Below are 25,308 nucleotides of genomic sequence, written 5' to 3' on the forward strand. Positions count from 1 at the left end.
GTAATAAGTTTTGGGTGTTTTGTTCTGTTTTTGAAGAAAACCCTACTACGCTCTTAAAGCTGAAATTTCTTTCATCCTGGCTCAGATCTGACACCTAACACTTTGGTTAAAATACTCCCCAGCCAATTAGAGCTATGGGAAACACTTTTCTGTTCTAGATCAAACTCCTGGTCCTCTCCCCTTCCATCACCATCAACTCCTGCTTCCTGACTTGTCCTTTTACAGTCCTGATGGCAACCCATTGGCCCCGGTCCCTCTATCCCCATGGCACTGCCTGGGGGGCTGTCACATGCCAAGAGGGCCACTGTCTCGAGGTCACCACCACCATGACAGAATGGGGGCCCCAGGTGGCCACCTTTCCTCTCCAGTCACCAACCCCAGGCTGAAAGGAGAGGACCCAGGGCCTGAGGACGTGTCTCAGGATCTCGGGGGCAGGCGGGTGCTGCTCAGCAGACTGTGACACAGTGAGGAGCTCTGGGGACCAGAGCAGGGAGGCCAGGAGAAGGGAAGGAAGCGGGAGAAGAGCCCAGACAGGGCAGCAGAAAAGCAGGGCGGAGGCAGCTCCCAAGGAGCTGCGTGCGTGATGCCGAGTTGCCCTCACAGCCACCCAGTCACTCTGGGAGCACCCCCCCACCCCTGCTGCCGCAGCCTCAGCAAAGCCGGGACCCGGATCTCAGCCCAGCAGCTCCCCCACATACTCACATTCTCAGGAGTTTCTTTGTTTGCTTTCTGCCTCCGGAGATCTGCCCGAATGAATGCTGAGGTCCAGGATTGCAGAGGGAAGGGCAAAAGAGACAGTTATCAAGCAGAGCAATGGTCATGTTCATCCACGAGGGGGAGCCCTCACTCTCCTAAGGGCCACAGGTATCCCACCTCCTTCAGATATTCCAGAGATCTGGAGGTCCGGTCAGCCTTGATAAGCCTGGGGACCACTGCTGTCCCTGACAGGCAGAAGCCAGTTATGACACTGCCCTTCATTTATGGATCCCTGATATTTGCAGGGAGTTTGCACATATTGCTCCAATCCTCACAACAATCCCCATTCTACAGATTAGGAAAGTGGGGCTCCCAGAAGTGGGTCCACTTGCCCAAGGTCAAACAGCTATGGAGGTCGGTGTCACAGTCTAGGATTCAAACAAGGGTCTTTTGGGGCCAAAACCCAAGCTCATTCCAACAAAATATGCTAATGCCTCCCCAAAGACTTCCTAACGAGCCCTCTCGTCTACCCTGCTGCACATGAACACCCAATTGTATGATCAATCAAGGTACTGGGTGCCAAACTGCCAACAGCCGAAACCCATGAGCAGTCAGAGCATCATGTTGTCCTGAGGCCCTGACTCACCAGTAAGGACTGCTCCAAGGGTGAGGAACACACACAGGAAGATGTTCCCATGCCTGGTTCCATAGTTGTCGATAATCTGGCCCTGGGAGATGGTGAAGATGATCCCGAATACCTGCAAAGGCACAGAGAAGACTGGAAACAAGGGGCCAGCCAACCAGCCCACGGGGGAGCTGAGCTGCCATAATGTAGTGTCTGCACCGGACAAGCCCAGCAGGGAACAAAGAGCCACGGCTCTGGGGCCACCACGAAATGAGAGGCCTACCTGGGAAGACACGTTGAGGAGGCCAGACGACATGCCTTCTGATTCTGGGTAAGTCAGCTCCACAGCAAACTCAAATCCCAGCGGGAGGTAGCCAGTCATAAAGAAGCTGAAGCCCAGATCACAGAAACAAGGTGATGGAGAACTTGCGGAACAAGGAGAAAAGGGAGCCTATCTCCTGCCCTACAGCTCCTTTTCCTATTCTCTTTCTTCCCATCAAGACATGTCAGGCCCTTGAAAATCAGGCCATCCCCTATGCAGCCATTACACACACACACACACACACACACACACACACACACACACACACACAGAGACACACGTAGTGCCCACAGGAAAATAAGTGGGAGATGAAGCTGAGTAGAGACCCCTGTGGAAGAGGTACCCTTTCCTACACTTTCTCATACAACAAGTCTAGAAAATTCCAGCTCTGATCTCTTACACCAGCACCACACTTCCTGATGCTTTCACATCCGCTATCTCATTCTTTCCAACAACTCCGCAAGGCAGGCCACTCATCTTAAATTACCGATGAAGAAACTGAGTCTCAGAGTGATTAAGGGAGGTGCCTGTGGTCTAACAGATAGTTAACAGCAAAACTGAGATCAGGACCCGCACTTTCTTTTTCTTTTTTTTTTTTTTTTTGCGGTACACGGGCCTCTCACTGTTGTAGCCTCTCCCGTTGCGGAGCACAGGCTCCGGACGCGCAGGCTCAGCGGCCATGGCTCACGGGCCCAGCCGCTCCGCGGCATGTGGGATCTTCCCGGACTGGGGCACGAACCCGTGTCCCCTGCATCGGCAGGCGGATTCTCAACCACTGCGCCACCAGGGAAGCCCAGGACCCGCACTTTCTGATTCCCAGCCCTGTGCACTTTCTCTGAGGCCATGCTGTCCCAGGCAGAGCTAATAAAGACTCCATATATTTCCTAGCCTCCCAGAGATCTGTGAAGGACAGGCCATTCCAACAGCATGGATGGGCCTGGAAGTCCCAGGTGGGCTTTCAAAGTGTTACAAGTGAACATGACCTCTGGCCATCATTTCCACACTTCAGGAGGTCAGTGAGAAGGCAGCAGAGGGATACCTATTACTTCCTAGGATGTTGGCAGCTCAGGAACCATGGGTGGAGCTTTCCAGTTAAGCAGGTTAGAGGTGAAACTTACCCCATTGCACCAGCCGTGATGAACACTACCCACAGGTGTCCCAGGTTCAAGGTCAATGTGTAAACCACCATGCCCACCAGAGTCATGATATAGACCACCAAAGTTGTCTCCCTACAAGCAGAGGCAACGAAGTTGAGTCATATACTGCGGACTTTAACAGGATCTTTCCCTCCCTCTCTCCCTCCCTTCCTTCCATTCCTTCCTTCCTTCCCTCCCTCCTTCCTTCCTCTCTCTCTCCCTCCGTCCCACCTTCTATCTATTGTGCACCGGCTGCATGCCAAGCCCATTTCTGTGAGCTATTTGCTCTCATAGAATTTTCTGTCCATGAGGTTGATGGACATCGGACCAATGACCACACTGTGGTCAGAGATACAAAGGGTAAGACCAGGACAGTATGAAGTCATCTTGCAGCACGTGTGTTCTCCTGCAAAACCCTCTCAACAAGATCACACCGCACCTGGACTTGTCACGTCCTACCCACAAGCAAGAAGGCATAACCCTTGCCTCTCCTCCTCCCCCACTGAAAAAACAAATAGGGAAGGGTTAGGATTCTATGGCCTGAGAAGCCCCATCCATAAGGGCCACAGCTGGGGAGAAGTATGGGGCAGGAGAGGGGTTGAGATTTTAGGGTGCAGCTATGCTCATGAGGTACCAGAGTCAGCCTCTCACCCATAAACTTCTCCAGTCCCGGAGGTAGCCTGGGACCTGGCCTTAGACTGTTGAGCAGGTGTGCCTGTCTGTTCACTCCTCATCACCTTTGCACCTGTTGTCTTGAGACTCGGCACAGCCCCAGGCACTCCACCTGCTCCTGAGCCCCACCATCTCCCTGTGAACTTTATGTGCTGTGTCTTGGGTCCAGGATAAAAATTGTGAGCAGGGTTCATCTATTTTTAAACACAGATGTTTATAAAATAAAAAATATTTCAAGTCAAAAAAATTAATTAAATAATAAAATATATGGGACACAGGAAAAGCAGTTCTAAGAAGCAAGTTTATAGCGACGCAAGCCTGTCTCTGGAAACAAAAAAAAATCTCAAATAAACAACCTAATCCAAGATAATCAGCAGATTCAATGCAATTCCTACCAAAACACTAATGAATTTTTTCACAGATTTAGAACAAATAATTCTAAAATTTGTATGGAAATACAAAAGACCCCAAATAGCCAAAACAATCTTGAGGAAGTAGAACAAAACTAGAGATAGCAGTTCGCCCAGATTTCAAACTATACTACAAAGCTATAGTAATCAAAACAGTATGGTACTGGCACAAAACAGACGCAGATCAATGGAACTGAATAGCAATTCAAAAATGAAACTACATTTATGTGAGCAATTAACCTATGACAAAGGAGGCAAGAACATACAATGGGGAAAAGACAGACTCTTCAATGAATGGTTGGGAAAACTGGACGGCTATACACAAAAGAATCAAACTCAACTACTCTCTCACACCATACAGAAAAATAAAGTCAAAATGGATTAGACTTACATTTAATTTAAGACCTGAAACCACAAAATTCTAGAAGAAAATATAGGCAGTATACTGTTGGACATCAGTATTAGTAATTTTTTTTTTTTAAAGAAGATGTTGGGGGTAGGAGTTTATAAATTTTATTTATTTATTTTTGCTGTGTTGGGTCTTCATTTCTGTGTGAGGGCTTTCTCTAGCTGTGGCAAGCGGGGGCCACTCTTCATCGCGGTGCATGGGCCTCTCACTATCACGGCCTCTCTTGTTGCGGAGCACAGGCTCCAGATGCGCAGGCTCAATAGTTGTGGCTCACGGGCCTAGTTACTCCACGGCATGTGGGATCTTCCCAGACCAGGGCTCGAACCCGTGTCCCCTGCATTAGCAGGCAGATTCTCAACCACTGTGCCACCAGGGAATCCCAGTAATTTTTTTGATATAAGGGAAACAGAAGCAAAAAAACAAACAAATGGGACTACATCAAACTAAAAAGCTTCTGCACAGCAAAGGAAACTATCAACAAAATTAAAAGGCCAGCTATTGAATGGGAGAAGACATATCTGATAAGGGGTTAATATCCAAGATACACAAAGAACTAATACAACTCAACATCAAAAAACAAACAACCCAATTAAAAAGGGGGCAGAGGATCTGAATAGACATTTTCCAAAAGAAGACATAAAGATGGCCAACAAGTACATGAAAAAGGGAACCCTCGTGAACTGCTGGTGGGAATATAAATTGGTGCAGCCACTATGGAAAACAGTATGGCGATTCCTCAGAAAAATTTTAAAATAGAACACCCAGATGATCCAGCAATTTCACTCCTGAGCATTTATCCCAAGAAAATGAAAACACTCATTCAAAAAGATATATGTACTACCCCTATATTCATTGTAGCATTATGTACAATAGCCAAGATATGTAAGCAACCTAAGTACCCATCAACAGACAAATGGATAAAGAAGATGTGGTACATATACATATATTTCAGCCATAAAAAAGAATGAAATCTTGCCATTTGCAATGACATGTATGGAACCTAGATGATATTACACTAAGTGAAATAATTTAGACAGAGAAAGACAAATACTATATAATATCATTTATCTGTGGAATCTAAAAAGCAAAACAAATGAACAAACAAAACAGATACAGAGTCACGATACAGAAAACAAATAGATGGTTGCCAGAGGGGAGGGAATGGGGGTGAGGAAAGAAACAGGTGAGAGAGATTAAGAGGTACAAACTTTCAGTTAGAAAATAAATGAGTCGAAGGAATGAAATGTATGGTGTAGGGAATACAGTCAATAACTATGTAATCTCTTTGTATGGTGACAGATCCAAATTAGATTTATCTTGGGGATCATTTTGAAATGTATAGAAACATCAAATCACTATGTTGTGTATAGGAACTAACAGTGTAGTAGGTCAATAATACTTCAAACACAAACAAGCATGTAAACTCATAGAAAAAGAGACCAGATTTGTGGTTACCAGAGGTGGGGATGGGGTAGGGGGAGGGAGAATTGGACGAAAGCAGTCAAAATGTACAAACTTCCAGTTATAAGATAAGTAAGTACTAGGGATGTAATGTACAATATGATAAATATAATGAACATTGCTGCATGTTATACATGCAAGTTGTTGAGATTAAATCCTAAGGGTCTAGTGGGAAGCAGCCGCATGGTACAGGGAGATCAGCTAGGTGGTTTGTGACCACCTAGAGGGGTGGGATAGGGAGGGTGGGAGGGAGGGAGATGCAAGAGGGAAGAGATAATGGGAACATATGTATATGTATAACTGATTCACTTTGTTGTAAAGCAGAAACTAACACACCACTGTAAAGCAATTATACTCCAATAAAGACGTTAAAAAATAGTAATAATAATAAATAAATAAAAGAGGATGAAAACAAAAAAAATCCTAAGGGTCCTCATCATGAAATTTTTTTCTATTTCTTTAATTTTGTATCTATATATGATGATGGATGTTCACTAAACTTATCGTGACCATCATTTCATGATGTATGTAATCAAATCATTATGCTGTGTACCTCAAACTTATACAATGCTGTATGTCAATTATATCTCAATAAAACTGGTAAGGAAAAAAAGAGATGTATGACTCTCCCTAATATGACAAGTGAGGAAACTGAGCTCAGACCAGTCAAGTTACTTGTCCAAAGTCACCTGCCCAGGAAGTGCACAGCTAAGATTCAAACCCAGAGGTGGGATTTCAAACCTGTGCTCCCTCTACTCCCACACACAGGAATACTAACACAGGATGGGGCTGCATCTTTGGAAAAGACCAACAGCCTCTGAAGGATGCCCTTCCCTCCTGGGTCCTCAAAGCAGCTGCTGAGGGCAGAGGAGCTTCATCCCTGCTCCCCACATCCAGTCCCTCCCCCTCCGCAGAACCCAACTCCACGGACACCCATCTCCCTCACTGACCCCACAAGCTCATCTTTCCCGTATTTGTTTACATATAGCTTCTTCTTAAACCACTAGCCTGTCTACAAAACTGTAGTCTCAGCCAGAGATAAAGGGACCTGACCATCCAATTTCCAGCCTCCAAACCAAACAGGACAAATCTGGGAGGCTCAGGGACAAGGAAACTGGCACCAAAATGACCAGATGATAGAGCTCTCTCACCCTTTCTCTGCCTAAGCAGTAGAGCAGGGAGAAGACTGTCCCATGCTGACTGCAGGATGCAGACATCAAGCGACACTAGGAACTGGTGGCACCAGGATTCTGCAGTGTCCTCCCCAGCCCTTTCACTGCATTTTCACCATATTTTCGAGTTCACCTGAATCATCTGGCTGCCCACAGCCCCACCCAGACAACATTCCAATCCCTCCCTTCTCCTGCCACACAGGAAGCCCAGAAAAGGGCACGTTGCTGTGCCCTGGTTCAGAAGTGGCCAGTCCTCACTACCCAAAGCAAGCAACTGACATATGGCAAAGACGAGGCGGCAGCCCAGCTCCACCAGCAGTAATTAAGCCCAGCTGGGCTCCTCGTCTCGTGTCCAGCCAGGCAGCCACACCCCCAGGGTTGGCCTTTGACAAAGGCAGACAGAGAGGGCCCTGGTCTGACCCGAGCCTCAAAGAAGAGGATCTGTGTGGCAGAGAACAGGTCTGCCACTGTCTGTTGCCTCCAGACACTGGGAACTTTGGAGGCCTTGACAAAGCAGCCCAGAATGCTGATCTGCCCCAGAGCAGGACAACCCTGGCCTGGCAGCTGCCCTACTGGCCAGCATTAATTGAGTGCCCAGTGGATGCGGAGCACAGGAAAGACATAAGTTGGGCCTCTGTTTCCAGAGCATTTTCCCCAAGGCTGGCTACTGAATTGAGACATCTGGGTTGATTTTTTTTTTTTAACATCTTCATTGGAGTATAATTGCTTTACAATGGTGTGTTAGTTTCTGCTTTATAACAAAGTGAATCAGTTATACATATGTTCCCATATCTCTTCCCTCTTGCATCTCCCTCCCTCCCACCCTCCCTATCCGACCCCTCTAGGTGGTCACAAATCACTGAGCTGATCTCCCTGTGCTAGGCACCTGCTTCCCACTAGCTATCTATTTTACGTTTGGTAGTGTATGTATGTCCATGCCACTCTCTCACTTTGTCGCAGCTTACCCTTCCCCTTTCCCATATCCTCAAGTCCATTCTCTAGTAGGTCTGTGTCTTTATTCCCGTCTTACCCCTAGGTTCTTCATGACCTTTTTTTTTTTTCTTAGATTCCATATATATGTGTTAGCATATGGTATTTGTTTTTTTCCTTCTGACTTACTTCACTCTGTATGACACACTCCAGGTCTATCCACCTCATTACAAATAACTCAGTTTTGTTTCTTTTTATGGCTGAGTAATATTCCATTGTATTTATGTGCCATATCTTCTTTATCCATTCATCTGACGATGGACACTTAGGTTGCTTCCATGTCCTGGCTATTGTAAATAGAGCTGCAATGAACATTTTGGTACATGACTCGTTTTGAATTATGGTTTTCTCAGGGTATATGCCCAGTAGTGGGATTGCTGGATCGTATGGTAGTTCTATTTTTAGGTTTTTTTTTAATAAACGCAGATTCCCCTACTGAATTGGCATCCATGAGGGTGGGGCCCAGGCATCTGTATTTTTAGTAAGAGTCCTGGATTAGCCTGACATCCACTAAAATCTTCATGGCTCTTAGAAATGCACTGGGCAATCAGGACTAAAGCATGTCGTAATACTTACCAATTAAGTGGAAGCAACTGCAAGATAACACCGTAAATTGTTGGAAGCACAGAGCACCTTGGTTAACCCCATGGGGTCCATGAGGGAGCTATGGGGACAGGGCAGGGGAACCACCTCTTCGTCCCCACTCTGTGAGTTTCCACAAACTGTCCAACTGTTGATGCTTTTCCACATTTATTTTCTCCTTCCTCTGCTCCTTCCACAAGCTACTTGGGGGATGGAATTCTGACAGGCCTCATGTCCCCTATCTCTAATCTTCCTACGATCCCCACAGGGCAGGCATTGCTTCCCTCATTTTATAAATGGTGCAACTGAGGCTCAGAGAAGATATATTTGAACTCCCCGCTTGACCACTCAGACCCCCAGCTGCCACACCCATATCTTTGGGGCCGTGTTGCTAATGAATATGTCATTTCAAGACAGGGGTCCCCGATTCAGTCCAAGAGGAAGAGTCACTTACTTGTAGGTTTTGGTCCTATCCAGCCAGATGCCTGAGATCATAGCCCCAAGCATTCCCGCAATGACGATGGTCAGGCCGATTCTTCCAGCATTCACTTCTTCGCCCTGGGGAAACCACAGCCCCAGTGATTGCTCAGTGATGGGACAAGATATCTGACAGGGCACAGTCAGCAGAAGGCAAAGGGGCAAGTAACTCCGGCTTCATTAGAGCCAATGCTCGGAAAGTATCAGGACAAGATGGCCTGTAAGAAGCTGCCAGTGGAGACAGAATCCTAGAATAATTGCTCCTCCCAACGTAATATAACCCTGGACGTGTGCGCATGATACTGGATGCTGGGGTGAACCAAACTCTGTCCTTAGAAACAACTTTTAGATGGATTTTAAAAAATGTAATCCTTATAGCAAACCTTTATCATTATTCCCATTTCACAGATGGAAAAACTGAGTTATGTATATCCAAACACACCATACTTAGGTTTTTTTCAGTTATCACTGTTGAAGAGATAGGAAGATAATAATTATATATTTTTGAGCGCTTATTCAAAGCCAGACACCATGCTGATGATTTTATATCATCATCTCATTTAATTCTCCTAATTCCCCACCAGAAGGTTAATCAAAATTCTCCATTTTACAGATGAAGACACTGAGGCACAGTGAAATTAACCTACTAGCCCAAGGTCATGAGGCCTTTTTTAAGAGCAGAGGCAGGATTTGAACTCAGACCTGTCAACCTCCAACACTGGAACGCTCAGCCACAGTGGCTCACCCCTCCCATAAGCGTGAGACCCTCAACCTTTCAAAAGAGGGCTGGACCCGGGATCCTGACTCCAGGATACTCAGTGTCCCATTCCCAGTATCCAGCCCTCACTGGTTCTGGAAACATTTAAAACATGCTTTCTGCTGAGTAAATAAGACTTTAAAATTAAACCTTGCCCACATTTCACAACTTAATTTATTTCATATGTGATTCTATGTCTATAGATGTTTACCTACTGTGTTGCCAGGCACCATGCTATGCGCTTTACATATATAAACCTTATTATTTCCTTTCTAATCCTAAAATCAATCTTTCAGTAAGCAATTAGGCTTCCTTTACAGAAAAGAGAATGACAGCTCGAAGACACTCACCAGCTTATTACACAGCTGAGGACCACCAGAGCTGGGGCTGAGACCCAGGGCCACCTCCCTCCACATCGTGGGAGCACACACCATACCACGCTGCCTCCCCAGCTCCTGCCCAGACAGACTAGAAACCTCCTTCTCTCAGGGCCCAGCAAGCTTAGGGAACGCCCTTACCGGGTAGTGCAAGATCACCATGCGATTCAGCAGAGTGGACAAGGCATAAAACGCACCAGCATTCAGACCTGAAGGAGGGAGGAAGAAACACAGCATTAGGGGTCATTCTCCTGTTGGGGCCATTGCTGGCTTCTCCCCACAGTGGTGAGGGAGGTCAGAAATCCTCATGCTTGTTGCCACTGGAGGTAGTGTTTCAAAGAAGAAATACTCCAAAACAACCAAAACTAACCATTTGAACCTCTTCTTAGCCACACACCACTGCCCTCTCATCCCTTTATCCCTGTCCTGGAAACACAGGCTCCAGAAAGTATTACTCCCAGGTCAGAGACATCTACATTCCTCTTAAGCGCTGGCCTGACCTAAGGGGCCAGCAGAAGTACTGGATCCCTTCTACCTCCTCCTGATGACCTGTCCCCCCTCACCAGAATGCTCCAGACCTCTGACCCCTGAAAACACTCCCTCTGCAGGTAGATTCTCACCTCTTTCCACATCCCTCCAACTTTTTTCTCAGATTCAACATCACACAAAATCTTATATTCAAAACCATATAGGACCCTAAAGAGCATTTAGTTGACTCTCCTAATTTATCGATTCATCCAAGAAATAAATGGAGCACCTAGCATATACTGTAAGAATCTGTGTCCTTAGAAGATGAGGTTATTTGTCAAAAGCCATACAGTGACTTAGTAACTAAGATGAGACTGAAGCTGATCCAAAGGAGAAGGGCCTTCTGCCCTCCCTTCATAATGATGGTGATGATGATGGTGGTGATGGTGCTGGTGGTAGTGGTGATGGTGGTGATGATGATGCTGGTGGTAGTGATGATGGTGGTGATGATGGTAGTGATGGTGGTGGTGATGGCGGTGATGATGGCAGTGATGGTGGTGGTGATGGTGCTGGTGGTAGTGGTGATGGCGGTGATGATGGCAGTAATGGTGGTGGTGATGGCAGTAGCATACACTCATGTACTAGGCACCTTACAATCTAAACACCTTACAATCCTCTCATAACAATCCTAGAAAGTAGCTAATATTCTCATTCCCATTTTGTAGGTAAGAAAAATGCACACAGTTTTTAAAAACAAATACAGAGGTCACCCTGGAAGGCCCACCAGGAGTCTTTTCAATTTTAACTAATTTTAAGGCTCACACAACTACCACTGGCACACCTGACATTAGGTCCACTTGGCAGCATGTAAGAGAGGACACAGTTCATAGACAGGGCAGCCGCAGGAGCTCCTCTTCACTGGAGCCAGTCCACAGAAGCCCAGTCCATAGAGCCATTCAGAAGCTATTCTCTTTTGCCCCCGAGGTGACAGCTCAGTGCAGAGAAAGGTGGGTATGGCACCCAGCCTGGCTTAACCCCTCCCAGGAGCCACTATCGCTTGTGACTCATCCACAGGCATAGCTACTAGGATCTCCATAAAGGACAGGCCAGTGGAGTCACTGGGCTCAGAGAAGCACAAAGAATGGCTTCCCAACAGGGGTAAGAAGATCGCCCAGTCCACCTGCAGTCATTTATATCACAACAGGTCACTCTTATCAGAAGCAATGTTGCCTCAATGCAGTTGACTTACTCCCCTTGTCAGGTTCGCAGAGGAATGAGATACAAAGTTAAGTGAAGGTCAAGTCCTCCTGCACAATGGGGAAGGGAGTTTGGTTTGCCCTTCCCACCATCACAAGGGTAGTAAGAGGCAGGGTTCGATTCAAACCCAGACTATGGACTCCAGGTCCTCCATCTGAAACCATTGATTTCATATCCTTCCAGAACTGATCCTCAGTGATTTCCCCAGCTCAGGTTACTGGCAATTTCGTGCCCCAGCCTCTCCCAGCAGCTCACCTCAGGGATGCAACAAGGTTGAGCTCAATGCCACCTGCTGAGGGGCACAGGGCCAACAGTCAGTCGGCAAACCCAGAAGTGTCACCAAATGTGACTGCAACTGCCACACTCATGGTCAGGAGGACTCTGAGACTCTTGGCAACTTCTCACCCAACAAGCATACCCGCCTCACCTTCATACCACACGTCCAGCCACTTGGAAATTCCATTCCTGGGTCAAGAGAGCCCACAAGGAGACACATTCCTGAAATGGGGGCGGGTGTGGGCAAGGAGCATGCAGGGAGGAGGATGAACTCAGCCCCCTTCCTGCCCCTCAGCCTAACGGGGCCAGGGGCCAGGGCATACACGAGGTCAAGCTCAGCTTGTGCCCACCTGGAATGAACAAGGAGGGCAGAATCCTCAGGAAACTGCGAAATTATCCAAGAGGACTGGGAGAAAAAAAAAAACCCACTTCAAACACCAGCACTTTCCTGAACCTGAAAAATGTGGAGAGAAACAGTCCTGATCAGGCTAACCCGGGCTATTGAGGCTGAGCAGCTTTGTGAGGCTTTAAAGGTTTAAGAGAAACCACTTCCAGATCAGCATCCCTGGCAGCCTGTTAGAAATGCAAATCCTGACCCCACCCGGACCTCCTGCTGTAGACACTGGGAGTGGGGTTCCTCAGGCAATCTGTGTTTGAACAAGCCCTCCAGGTAATTCTGATAAGACTCAAAGTTGGAGACCTAGTGGCTCTGCTAGACTAGTTTGGTTTACCAGTAACCATCCCCCACTCCCAGCCAGACAGGAGACAGAATCAGGGCTAAGGTAGGGAGGATGTGGAGGGGAGCAGGGGTTCACCCTGGAAGGCTACCGTTCTTTCCAATCTGTCTACAGTCCAACCTTAAAGGAATTAGAAATTCTGACTCTCTCTTGAATCTAGATGTCTCTCCCATATTGCCAAAGTTTGCCAGACACAGTTAAACGGCTCAAGTCCACTCCACTGCCCAAACCAAAGGGTCCGGTGTCCACATTAAAGGGCAGGAATGAAATATGTGCTCTGCCCTGTGCATAAGTATCTCTTACAGGAATGCAGGTGACTGTGTTATATTCGGGTGTGATTATCCCCAACAAGGTAAGCCTGCCAGGTGAGGAAATGTGATGGCCCCTGAAAGGCCTGGTCACCCCTGGTATTAGCCACCTGGGAGAAGTGCAGGTCACTGAGGGGGTGAGCTTTAGGAAGGCAGAAGGGACTGACTTGTCATAACTCTGAGTTTCTCTCCTGTGTCAAGACTAATTTTTTTCAAAGGGTGGTGGCATTAGAAAGCCTCAGAGTCTAAAAATGCAGATTCCTGGGCTGCACCCTGGACCAACTAAATCTGATTCCCCTGGATTGGGGCTAGGAATCCGCATTTTAACAACAACACAACAAAAACCCTTGGCATTTCTTAAACTTGGGGATAAATGGCCTTGGGCATAGGAAGATCACAGACCAGGCCCAGGCCCTCAGAGGCTGGGGTTAACATGGAGGCAGCTGGGATGGGAAGGGGCTTCAAGAGAATCCCCCAGGGCTTCCCTGGTGGCGCAGTGGTTGAGAGTCCGCCTGCCGATGCAGGGGATACGGGTTCGTGCCCCGGTCCGGGAAGATCCCACATGCCGCGGAGCGGCTGGGCCCGTGAGCCATGGCCGCTGAGCCTGCGCGTCCGGAGCCTGTGCTGCGCAACAGGAGAGGTCGCAACAGTGAGAGGCCCGCGTACCGCAAAAAAAAAAAAAAGAAAGAATCACCCATAGTGCACCTATTTTAGAGGTTCTCAACCCTGCTGCAAACCAGAATCTCCAGGAATGCTTGTGAAAAGCAGATTCCCAGGCCAAGACCAGATTATCTGAATTTGACTTTCCAGAAGAGAGGCAGGAATCGAGGCACACACCACCCAGCACCCCAGGGGACTCTATCATCAGGCCAGAGTGGGAAACACTGACCCCAGATCCCACCTCTGGTTTCTGGTTACTCTGTGTTCATTTCCCTTTTGTCCTTCCTGAACTTGTAGGAAACCCTCTTTTTATTTTTATTAAAAAAAAATTTTTTTTTTTGCAGTATGTGGGCCTCTCACTGTTGTGGCCTCTCCCTTTGCGGAGCACAGGCTCCGGACGCGCAGGCTCAGCGGCCATGGCTCACGGGCCCAGCCGCTCCGCGGCATGTGGGATCTTCCCGGACCGGGGCACGAACCCGCGTCCCCTGCATCGGCAGGCAGGCGGACTCTCTCAACCACTGCGCCACCAGGGAAGCCCAGAAACCCTTTTTTTAAAGGGCCAGCCTGACCTCGGCAAAGCTCCAGGGAATCCCAGAAGGATCTTATACCCACCCTGAAGCCAGCATCTTGAGGGGGCACAAAGCCCCTGCTGAGGCCCAGGTCGGGCAGTGTAAAGCCCTTGAGAGCCCCAAGGAAAGGTGTCCTCAGGACACATGTAGAGGCTCTGAATTCAGATGCTGAACACTGCATAGATTCTTCAGAAGCATAGCTGGAGGCAAGACTGGGGGATGATAGGGAAGAGCAACCCCTTGGAGGACACTCTCCAGAAGAGGAGCCTTTCACCGATCTGTTTACCAGGGCAGCCATTAGCCATCAGTGCAAAGACATTAGGGAAGCCATGTGAAAGCAAGGCCGGGAGATCCGAGGGGGTGCCAAAGAAAGGTTCTTACTTCACCCCACCCCATGCCCATGGCTGCTGCTCACCACAGGACCTGCCCAGCCCCAGGCTCTGGTGGACCCATGGAGAATCTGCCCTGTGTCTTCCTGCGGTGCCATGTTAAAATAGGGAGGGTATTTTGCTAGCGGAGGTGGTAGTTTCTCATTCCTGTGATATTTCAGCAACATCAAGCACAAACCCAGCCTCTGTACCTCCTCCCCTCTAAATTGGGCTGCTAGAGTTAGGAAAAAACAAAAACAAACAGCACACTCAATTAAATTTGAATTTCAGCATAAGAATGCTTCAAATAGTTGTGGGACATGTTTATACTAAAAAAGAATTTGTTGTGGACGTGAAATTCCAACTTAGCCGATGGCCCTTAATTTATATATGAAACCTACCTCTAAGAGTGTGGCCAGAAGCCCGCAGGGGGTGGGGGGGGGGGGAGGCGTCGGCACTGGAATTCCTCCAAAGCCTTTACTGTATCACCGCACCTTAGCTCGGGGCAGCTGACTCAGCAGCTCGGAGAAGCACTTGGAAAGTCGTCACTACCAGTACAATACTGGACATACCACCAGCTGCACCAGAGCTACCCCCACGTGTCAAAATCTAGTTCATTCAAAAAACAAAAAGACTGTAGGAAATGGGCAAGTTTAACAACGCAACAGCATTGTGGCTGCACGCAGTGTTTTGATTCACAATTACTTTCAAAGCTTTCGTGTCCATCCAGGGAACTCCAATGGGAAGCAAATGTTATTACTCTTTTCTGAGGAGTGGTTCTTAGAGAGACACACGATGGGCACAGGATGGGTGAAGGTGGTACACTCAGTAATTAGCAGAGCTGACACTAAAACTTAGAACTTATATTACTTACATACCAACTTTGAACTCACTGGTCCCCTAGTCAAGGCTCTTACTCCAAAACATGTCCACCCAGATCCAGCAAACACAACCATGAAACACTATCAACTGCTTGATTCTCAACTACATGCTCTTAAGTGTTTATAATTCAGAGGAAAATAGGAACATCATACATACTATATAATGTACGTATGCATTATATGGTTATATGTGTGTATATATAAACTGTGAACCATTTCCCTCTTCAAAGCTCAATCTGAAACTGCATGGAAGGTGGGAGGCATTCTGGGAGGTCTCAAAGGATTTAGTTGAATTTATAGAGGGTTTATTTGGTTGTGTGTGGATTTTTAATCTGGAGCAAAGATAGTGGGAGAAGAAAGCAGGGATTCTCAGGTGGACTGAGTGCCAAACACTGCCTTTACATGACCTGTAACCCTTAGAGAGACGCACTACGGATGAAACCTCACCATCCCCAAGTCCCAAAGATGGCCGGTCAGTGTAGATAGGTCCTGCTTCTAAACCCCAGAACTCCAGACCCTCATCTCAGAAGAAAGGTCATTGGTCTGAGGACTGAATCTGAGGAAGGACATACACCACTACCACCCCTGCTAGATAGACCCAGAGGCTACTCAGTCGAGTGAGGTTGAAAACAGACCCCTGGCTCTGTCTCCAAGAGGCTCCTTTCTGCACGGGAAGGCAAAATGGTGCAGTGGTCAGGAAGATAGGCTTTGATCTCAGACAGACAGAAGTTTATATCTAAGCTCTATTGCTTGCTAGCTGTCTAATTACGGACAAGGAGCTCAATCAGAGCCTCAGTTTTTTTAGGTATAAAATGGAGCAGTTGAACACCTAGTTCATGGGTTTCTTTTGAAGATTAAATAAGATAATGCATATAAAGCACTTCACATGGTGCCTGACACCCAGTAAAGGCTCAACAACATGTTTTTCCAAATCTGTAATTCAGCCTAAGAATCATTTCCTTGTTGGCAAAGATCCCTGTCACCAAGTCCAACTCTCTACCACAAAAATAAGCCTTGTGGTCCTCTGACTATAATGAAATGTGTACAAACAACCAGATTAGTTTAGCTCCTCACTGGGATCACCTCAGGCCTTTGAGAAAAACGTTAATTAATTCTATCTATATACAACATAGTCAAATGCTTCCAGAGGCACAGAAGTGAACTGTTTTTCTAGTTTAGCACCGTCTCAATTTAATGCCAATTTACTTCCACCCTGTTTCTCTCTCCTCTTCTTCTGGGACTCCTGTTAGGCATGTGTTGGTATGCTTGATGGTTTCCCACAGGTCTATAAGGATCTGCTCATTTTTCTTCTTTCTTTTTTCTTTCTGTTCCCCAGACAGGATAATTGCATTTGACCTATCTTCAAGTTAACTGATTCTTTTTTCTGCCAGCTCAAATCTAGTTGAGACTTCTAGTGAGTTTTTCATTTCAGTTATTGTATTTTCAACTCTAGAATTTATATTTGGTTCTTTTTGATTTGTGTTTCTTGATATTCTCTATTTGGTGAGACACCATTCTCTACTTGTCTTTCATTCTTTACACACTGGTTTCCTTTAGTTCTTGAATATATTTGTAATAGCTGAGCTACTATCTCTTTCTGTTATGTCCAACCTCTGGGCTTCCTCGGGAACAGTTTTCTAACTGTGTATGGGCCCTGCTTTCCTGTTTCTTTGCATGTCTCATATTTTTTTGTTGAAACTGGACATTTTAAATATAATGTCAACTCTAGAAATTGGATTCTCCTCCTTCCCCAGGATTTGTTACTGTTGCTGCTATTTGCTCACTGACTTTCCTGGACTCATTTTGTAAAGTCTGTGTTCTTCGTCATGTGCAGCCACTGAGGTTTCTGCTCCACTAGCTTAGTTTTGAGCTAAGGATTAGACAGAGATTTCCTTAAATACTTTAAGCCCACAAGTCTCCCACCTTTGCTGAGGACCTCTATGTGTGCATTGGGACTTGCCTGTGATGCTCCAGCAGGGTGGTGACAACTCTGCCTTAGCCTTCACTTTCTGCTTACACAGAGCCTCAAGTTCAGCCAGGGGTGAGACTTTAGGGCTTTCTCGGGTCTTTCCTGGGCATGTGCACAATTCTGCATGTGCATGTGGATTTCTAGATTCCTACGAATATGTCAGAGCTTTCCAAAGCCCCCAGGACATCTCATTCTCCAGATTTTCCTTTCAAGATCTTTGGTCAGCCTCTTGATTACCCCAACCGGTATTGCTACCTCAGGCAGCTGTGATGTTAAACAGTGATCACTTTCAACAAATGCCCTGGAAATAGCGCTTTCCCACTGAGAAAGCTCTGAGTCAGGTCAAATATAGGCAAATCCTCTGAATGGGGCCTTTGCAGGAAACTGCCACAGAAGTCAAATAGTGACCTAGGGATGGGACTTCTGGGGGAGCTCCAAAGTTGTTTGGCCCCCTCTAGTGGCTGGGAGGCTGCTTGTTTTCACAGCTACCATGTCTGGGAGGCTGCTGGTTTTCAAGGCTACCACAGAGCCTGGAAGAGGGGATCGGAATAGGACAAGTTAAAACACAAAGCTTGCTACTTTGCTGTTATTTAGATATTTGTCTTGAATAGATGCTCAGTGGATTGTTTCAAGCCTTTGGTTAAGAACCCTGAAACAACTGATTTTGATAATGTCTGCCAGTGTTGTTCTTGTTTTCATGGAGGAACAGATGATGCAAGGTCCTCAACTCCACCATTCCAGAAGCGCTAACCCATTTACTTCCTGTGCCATCACTTAACCAGACAGATTAAGGAAGAGTGTCCAAAACCATAGGATTAACACCACTCTGCCAGATTGAAGACCATATAAGCAACCAGCCGTACAAGATAGAAGGAAAAGGAGTTGCTTTGCCTCTGAAGCATGGCCCAGAGCTGAGCCACAGCGACCAGGAGCAGCATTGTTCCTGGTATATTTTGTTCTTATTTCTTGCTATCATGGGTCAGTGACCTGACCCTGCCATACACAGCGTCCAGAACTGAAGACCACAGCCTCTGGAATAAGGCCATTGCCCGGCTATTGGTTTATTGCCACCATCACCACTCTCGTTCACAGAAGATATTTATTAAGCACTCATCTGCCCTAGAATTCCAAGGTAAGCTTCAAATGCCCTGTTGTCAGATGCCATAAGGTTTATGGTGGTCAAAGGTTGATGCACTCAAGATGTTTAACTCTAGGGAAAAGTGAAAGTTCTTAGAGGCGTGGAATCCTGAGTCTGGAAGGGAACCCAAAGATCATCAGGTTTCACTATCCATCTATAGCCTGATATTCCCCACTATATCCCCACTAAGTGGTTGGTTCCACCTACACTTGAATACCTCCCAGTGATGGGCAACTCATAATATCTTTAGCTGGCCATCCTAAGTGTTGGAAACTTTCTCTTTGTTTTGTGAATGAATGCAGAGACACACTCAGAACTGAGAAGCTGGAGAGAGGGAGGAATGGAGACCAGAGGCCTTGGAGACTAACGTGGGTACCTGGGACTATTCCAGATGAGAGGTCACCTAATCTGTGCATATGCCTGAAAACCAGGTGTGCCTTTCTACTGTGGATGACACCACCTCTTTTCTAATGCCTCAGCAGATAAACACTTTAATTCAGGTGAAGGGCATTGATAAGCCTAAAGTAAAGCCCTAGTACAATTCAAGGAAGGAGCATAGGCAGTCACAGATCAGGAGTATAGGCTTTGGAGTCTGACAAATCTGTACTTGAGTCCAGGCTCTGCCCTTTGAAAACTGTGTATTCTTGAGCTATTACCTAATCTCTCCGAGTTTGTTTCCTCATCTGTTAAATGGGGAAAATTATACTATTTACCTCTCACTGGTGTGGTGAGAGTTAAATAAAATAATATATAAAAAGTCTTGGCACATAGTAAATGCTAGTATTGTTGTAGGATACAGTTTGTGAGCCTAGAGAAAACCTGAGGTTATAGCCAACTGGGGTTCCACTAAGAATAAGTCACGTCAACCCATCTCATTTCTTTTCCTCTTCTGGTTACTGAGCATGATATACACTCTTGATTTTAATCAAACAAACTGGAAGGTTAAATGGTCAAGGGTAGGCTGGATAGCAGCAGAGCTGGGTGGATCTGTAAAGACACCTTTAATGGAATGCCCTGAGGTTCTGTCCTTGCTCGTGTCTAGAATAACATTCTCATTAAACGTTAGACTGAAGATGCAGCAAACACCTTGCTGGAAAGGCAAGCCAATATACCAGCATGAATATTGAAATTTATCTTACCAAAGCCAAGAAAATGAAATGAAAGAGGGATGTTGTCTTGCATTCAGGTAAAAAAGGAGCAATGTCCCAAGATGAAGGATTGGCTGGAGAGTAATTCATGTCACAAAATTCATATAAATATCCATCCACTCATTCATTCAATCACTCATTTAATAACTATTGGAGTATCTACTCCAGGCTGGCCACTGATGAAGAATTATAAAGATAAAAAGACATAAATTCCTACCCTCAGGGTGTTCCCAGTTTAGTGGGAAAACAGACCTGGAAATTATCTTTTTTTTTTAATGATAAGTGTTAAGATGTGGGCTTCCCTGGTGGCACAGTGGTTGAGGGTCCTACTGCCCCGGTCCGGGATGATCCCACATGCCGCGGAGCAGGTGGGCCCGTGAGCCATGGCCGCTGGGCCTGCGCGTCCGGAGCCTGTGCTCCGCAACGGGAGAGGCCACGACAGTGAGAGGCCCGCATACCACAAAAAAAAAAAAGATGTACCAGGAACAGCACAATAAAAGAGGAAAGGTCGCCTAATATTGCTTTACAGCAGTCATACGGAGATGAGACTCGGAGGATCATCAGGCATTTTGCCAGACAACTTGCTATGGAAAGGAATGGTTGTCTAGGTAACCCAAAATGGAAGGCCCTGAGACAGAGCTGTCTCTTCTGGTTGACCCTAAACGACGACTTTGCATATACATTTGGGATTTGGAAACAGTAAGATGCACAGACACATTGGGCCTCTTGTCTCACACTCCCAGTTCCATTACACTCCTGGACACATCTGTATCTTACCATAGGTGATGATAAGCAGCACAAAGTTGAGGTTTTTGAAGAGTCGGACGATGGAACTTAAGTATGAAGCATCAGGGGACGCCAAGGCATAGCTCAGGGACTGGGCCCTGCTGGGGGGATGTTTAGGCTTCTCCTTGAATACTGAAAGGAAAGAAACAGAGAGATCACTGCAAATCCCTATGGTCCCACCCTGCAGAGCTGATACATGGACGAGAGCTGACTCCCTCATCTGAGAAGGAACTAAGCCTCCAAAAGGAAATATTAACTCTTCAATTAAATCCTTTATAGTCTCCTGTCTTGAAGCTGCATCTCACTGTCCGTGGCTCCGTGACTGTGTGCCTTGGATTACTTTTTCTTAATGGCCTTTGGACGGCTGCAATCACTGGGCTTCCCAGGCAGTATTCAAGGATCAAGGAGCCGAGTAACAACTGGGGAATAACATACGGCAGAGCACTGAAGAAATTCAGTAGTAACACGGAGATAGGAAGGAAGTGAGAGCTGAGTCTCTGGGATTAGTGAGCCCAGTTAAGGACTCAGCACCAGAGCTCCCCTCAAGGGGGAAGGGACTGTGCTGCTCATGCTGAGCACAGAGCCTGGCACATGCTGCCAATAAACATTCCCTGAATAAGGGAAAGGATCTTCTTCTATTGGAAAGACCCGGAGTCCATCCCTAGTTTCTGGAAGTCTGAATCAGACATCTGCCCCATGAGAAACCAGAGGATTAACACATGCTCCTGTAGGTGTGACCACTCTGACAGGAAGGACTGGGGAGGGACAGTGGGAAAACCATTTGCTTCATGTTCTATTTTCAGTACAACTGGTACAATCCACTTGACTGCATTGACTGTGGTTCAGTTCTCTGGGGGCCAAATCAGTTTAACCAGCTGTTTGACTAAATTGGTCGCCCAATTGGGTCCAAGTAAATAAGCACCTTGTTGTGTCCCCAGCCCCCATGAGAACACCCCTGAAAGGTCAGGAAACTGCCTCCAGCTAGAGGAAGCTCTGGAATGAGGTTTAGTCTCTTGAAGATCAAAGGTCTCTCCCCTCCATCCAGATAACCCTCCAGCCCTGACTTCAGAGCCTTGCTTCTTCCATCTCCGGAAACAGTCCTGGGTAACTTCCCACCGGCTGGGTACTTCTCAACCATTGTCTTGCCCGTTCACCTCCCTTTCTATCAGGGGAAAGAAATCAAGGCAAGAGTTTTTTTTTAATCTCGGCAACAGCAGCTGTTTGCTCAAGCTGTTTGGCAACCACAAACCACAGCTTGGATAAGATTTTTCAGTTCTTTATTCAATGAGCAACCGTCTGTGCTTACTAGTAAAATGCAAAGTGTAGAAATGGCCTACCTCCAGGATCTCTGCAAAGAACCAGGCCCTCATCTGCTACAAACACAAGAATTTGGAGCTGAGCACATTACAATTTTGAAACTTCAAGTCTGGCCTAGATTGTTCTTTCCTGTTCTCAACCACAGCTTCAAGGCTTCTCACCTTTCCAGGAACACCAAGATCTCCGTCCAAGAGATCCTGTGAGCTTTGAAAAGCCATTGGGCAGCCCTTCCTCAGCTTGAACCCCAGGGAAGGAATGACGCAGTGAGAATAGCTGGATGAGATACATGATTATAAAACTGTTTGACTCTGGAGTTGAGGCCAGCAGGAAGGAAGGAAAACTTTAACGTGTGAGGTGGAACTTTCAGTTATTAGGAAGACAGCTGGTTAACTTTTAAAGACAAATGACTCACTGAAAATGAAAACCTCTACTATGCTCTTTCTGAATTCATCACAACCCGTGTGATATCACTCAGAAGAGAAAAAAGGATATAAATTAACCTAATACCTGGTTAAATGATTAAATATACATATATAGAATATTAATAATAATTCTCTGGGGCTGGTGGTTGGGATTAACAGGTACAAGGCTAAGTTAATGGTCATTCTTTTCTTTATGCTTTTTTGTATTTTCTAGATTTTTTCCATTATGAGCATATCTTACACATTTTAAAAAAGCATTTTAAAATGTGGGCCCCAGGCATTCCCAGGTGAATGTATGAGAGTATTAGTGTTTGTGGGTCAGTCCTATTTCGTTTTCTTGTGTTCCAGAAATATAGGGTATGGAGTTAGACAAGCTTAGGCTGGAATCCAGCCTCTGCCACTTACTGGCTAATCTTGAATAATTCCCTTATCTCCTCATAAGTCACTGTTTCCTCTTGGTTAAGTGAGACTGATGCTGGTACCTCCCCTATAGGGCCACTGAGGAGTCAGTGAGATCAGGCACACTCATCACAGGGCCTGTGACATCATAAGTGCTCACCGGGGCTTCATCAAGGGGATCAGCAGGCTGCCCATTCATTCTAATGAGGTCATACTGGGGAACTGGTTAATTACAACTAACCTTTACTGAACAGCTAACAAAGTACACAGGACCAGCTAGCACTGAATCGGCAGCATCTACTCACGCTAAAACATCTGAAGACCATTGGAAGCCTGGCTTCCAGTTTCTATAGATATATTTTATAGATTACATGGGACCTAGAATGCTGCTCTAGGGCCATATTCACAAGGTCCTCACCCAAGTCAGCAGGACCTCCCTGCCTCCCCAGCCCCCATGAGCCTATTAACGACCTTACCGATGATGACAAGGATGAAAAGCAGAGTGGCCACACCTGCTATTATGTAGAACATGATGCTGATGTGGTAGGCAAGCTTGTCCTTGTCTTTGATGTTGGGTACCAAGACAGGAGGGACCAAGAACCCAATGGCAATTCCAAGCTATAGAAGACAGAGACAATCAATCGTTGTATCAATGGCCCAGAGGTGACAGCATACATTTAAGAGCCTCCTAATTAGAAACATAATCCCCAACTTCCAGTCCTTCTTAAACCTCAAACAGGGATTGTTTCCCCCCTCAAGACATCAGAGAGATCTTTCTTTTGATTGACAGCTCAATTCACATACCCTTGACCACTCTCACTATCACAAATTGTGAAAACAATTATAGTTGGGGTTCTCAATGCTGACTGGCTTTTCTCTACCTACAAACTAATGAAGAATGGTTCCTATACTCCCATCTCTATGGTAGAGTAAAACAATGCTGGTTTTGCTTTTTATTTTGATTTCATTGTTATCTGTTAACCTGGAGCTGAGAGACCAGCTGAGGGAAAAATTCTACACCCAACAACCCCAAGAACTTGCATTCAGTGAGAGATAGAAGCCTAACATTGTTACCACATTTACAAACATAGAAGCTTAAGTTCATTGTGTAAGTTAACTTTGTAATTTATAAAGCATCTGTGGTGTGAAGTCACACAACTGCATAAATTTATACACACAGGACATGGGCACATGCAAAGTGGCTATAAATACACATACAAACACAACCCAACAAACTGAAACATAATATCTGCGTTGCCATTCAAACTCCAGTGACCTGACAGATAACGTGTCTTGGGTGTTTCTGAGGGCAGAAACGCTTTGGTTCAGGAGTGACTAAACTGTGATAGAACTACCCAAACCCTTCTGCCACATGAAATACCAAGGTGGAAATTTGAAAATAGTGTGAGAACACACGAAATACCAAGGTCCAAATTGTAAGAGTGAGAGAAGCTGAGTAAGTCTTTTGTGTTAAGGTTCCAGTTTTCCTTTATTGAACTTGAAAGCAACTGCAGGTAGAGAAGCAATTTGCTTTCAGGCCAACACCATTCATCAGCTGCCAATGTGCTGATCATCCTTATTGGTTTTCCAGCCTGTCAATTATAGCCACTTAGGGTGGTCACTAGTGATTCTCAGCTCTGAAATATTCTCAAAAGTCATCATCAATAGGCTCAGTGCAGGGTTGTTCCAATGTACACCGTATACAATCAACGAATCAAACTGATCTTTAAAACATCTATTATTTGAGGAGATTGGTTCAAGATGGCCGAGTAGAAGGACGTGTGCTCACTCCCTCTTGCGAGAGCACAGGGATAACAACTAACTGCTGAACAATCATCAACAGGAAGACAATGGAACTCACGAAAAAAGATACCCCACATCCAAAGACAAAGGAGAAGTTACAGTAAGATGGTAGGAGGGGCATAATCACAATAAAATTAAATCCCATAACCGCTGGGTGGGTGACTCAAAAACTGGAGAACAATTATACCACAGAAGTTCACCCACTGGAGTGAAGGTTCTGAGCCCCATGTCAGGCTTCCCAACATGGTGGTCCGGCAACGGGAGGAGGAATTTCGGAATCAGACTTTAAAGACTTGCGGGATTTGATTGCAGGACTTCGACAGGACTGGCGGAAACAGAGACTCCACTCTTGGAGGGTACACACTAAGTCGTGTGCACATAAGGACCCAGGGGAAAGGAGCAGTGACCCCATAGGAGACTGAACCAAACCTATCTGCTAGTGTTGGAGGGTCTCCTGCAGAGGCGGGGGCAGCTGTGGCTCACCACAGGGACAAGGACACTGGCAGCAGAAGTTCTGGGAAGTACTCCTTGGCATGAGCCCTCCCAGAATCCCTCATTCACCCCACCAAAGAGCCTGGAGGCTCCAGGGCTGGGTTGTCTCAGGCCAAACAACCAACAGGGAGGGAACTCAGCTGCACTCATCAGCAGACAAGCAGATTAACCTATTACTGAGCCCTGCTCACCAGAGCAACACGCAGCTCTAAGCTGGGACCACC

General features: G+C 46.3%; 1 protein-coding gene across 4 annotated transcripts in view; it reads right to left on the reverse strand.

Annotated features, from left to right (window-relative positions):
* FLVCR2 (FLVCR choline and putative heme transporter 2) overlaps positions 1-25,308 on the reverse strand; it is a 59,517-nt gene that overhangs the window by 5,067 nt on the left and 29,142 nt on the right. For 3 of the 4 annotated variants that reach the window (XM_059055862.2, XM_067028058.1, XM_067028060.1), the window contains exons 2-9: positions 23,266-23,407; positions 20,643-20,783; positions 10,228-10,295; positions 8,930-9,033; positions 2,762-2,872; positions 1,605-1,710; positions 1,343-1,454; positions 703-758 (exon numbers count right to left, since the gene is read on the reverse strand). In XM_059055862.2, coding sequence (XP_058911845.1) covers positions 703-758; positions 1,343-1,454; positions 1,605-1,710; positions 2,762-2,872; positions 8,930-9,033; positions 10,228-10,295; positions 20,643-20,783; positions 23,266-23,407 — 840 coding nt within the window. The remainder of the gene's footprint in view (positions 1-702; positions 759-1,342; positions 1,455-1,604; positions 1,711-2,761; positions 2,873-8,929; positions 9,034-10,227; positions 10,296-20,642; positions 20,784-23,265; positions 23,408-25,308) is intronic. The other variant, XM_067028059.1, reaches the window with a different exon arrangement.

The sequence above is a fragment of the Kogia breviceps genome, chromosome 3, assembly GCF_026419965.1.
Source record: "Kogia breviceps isolate mKogBre1 chromosome 3, mKogBre1 haplotype 1, whole genome shotgun sequence".
Taxonomy (NCBI): Eukaryota; Metazoa; Chordata; class Mammalia; order Artiodactyla; family Physeteridae; genus Kogia; species Kogia breviceps.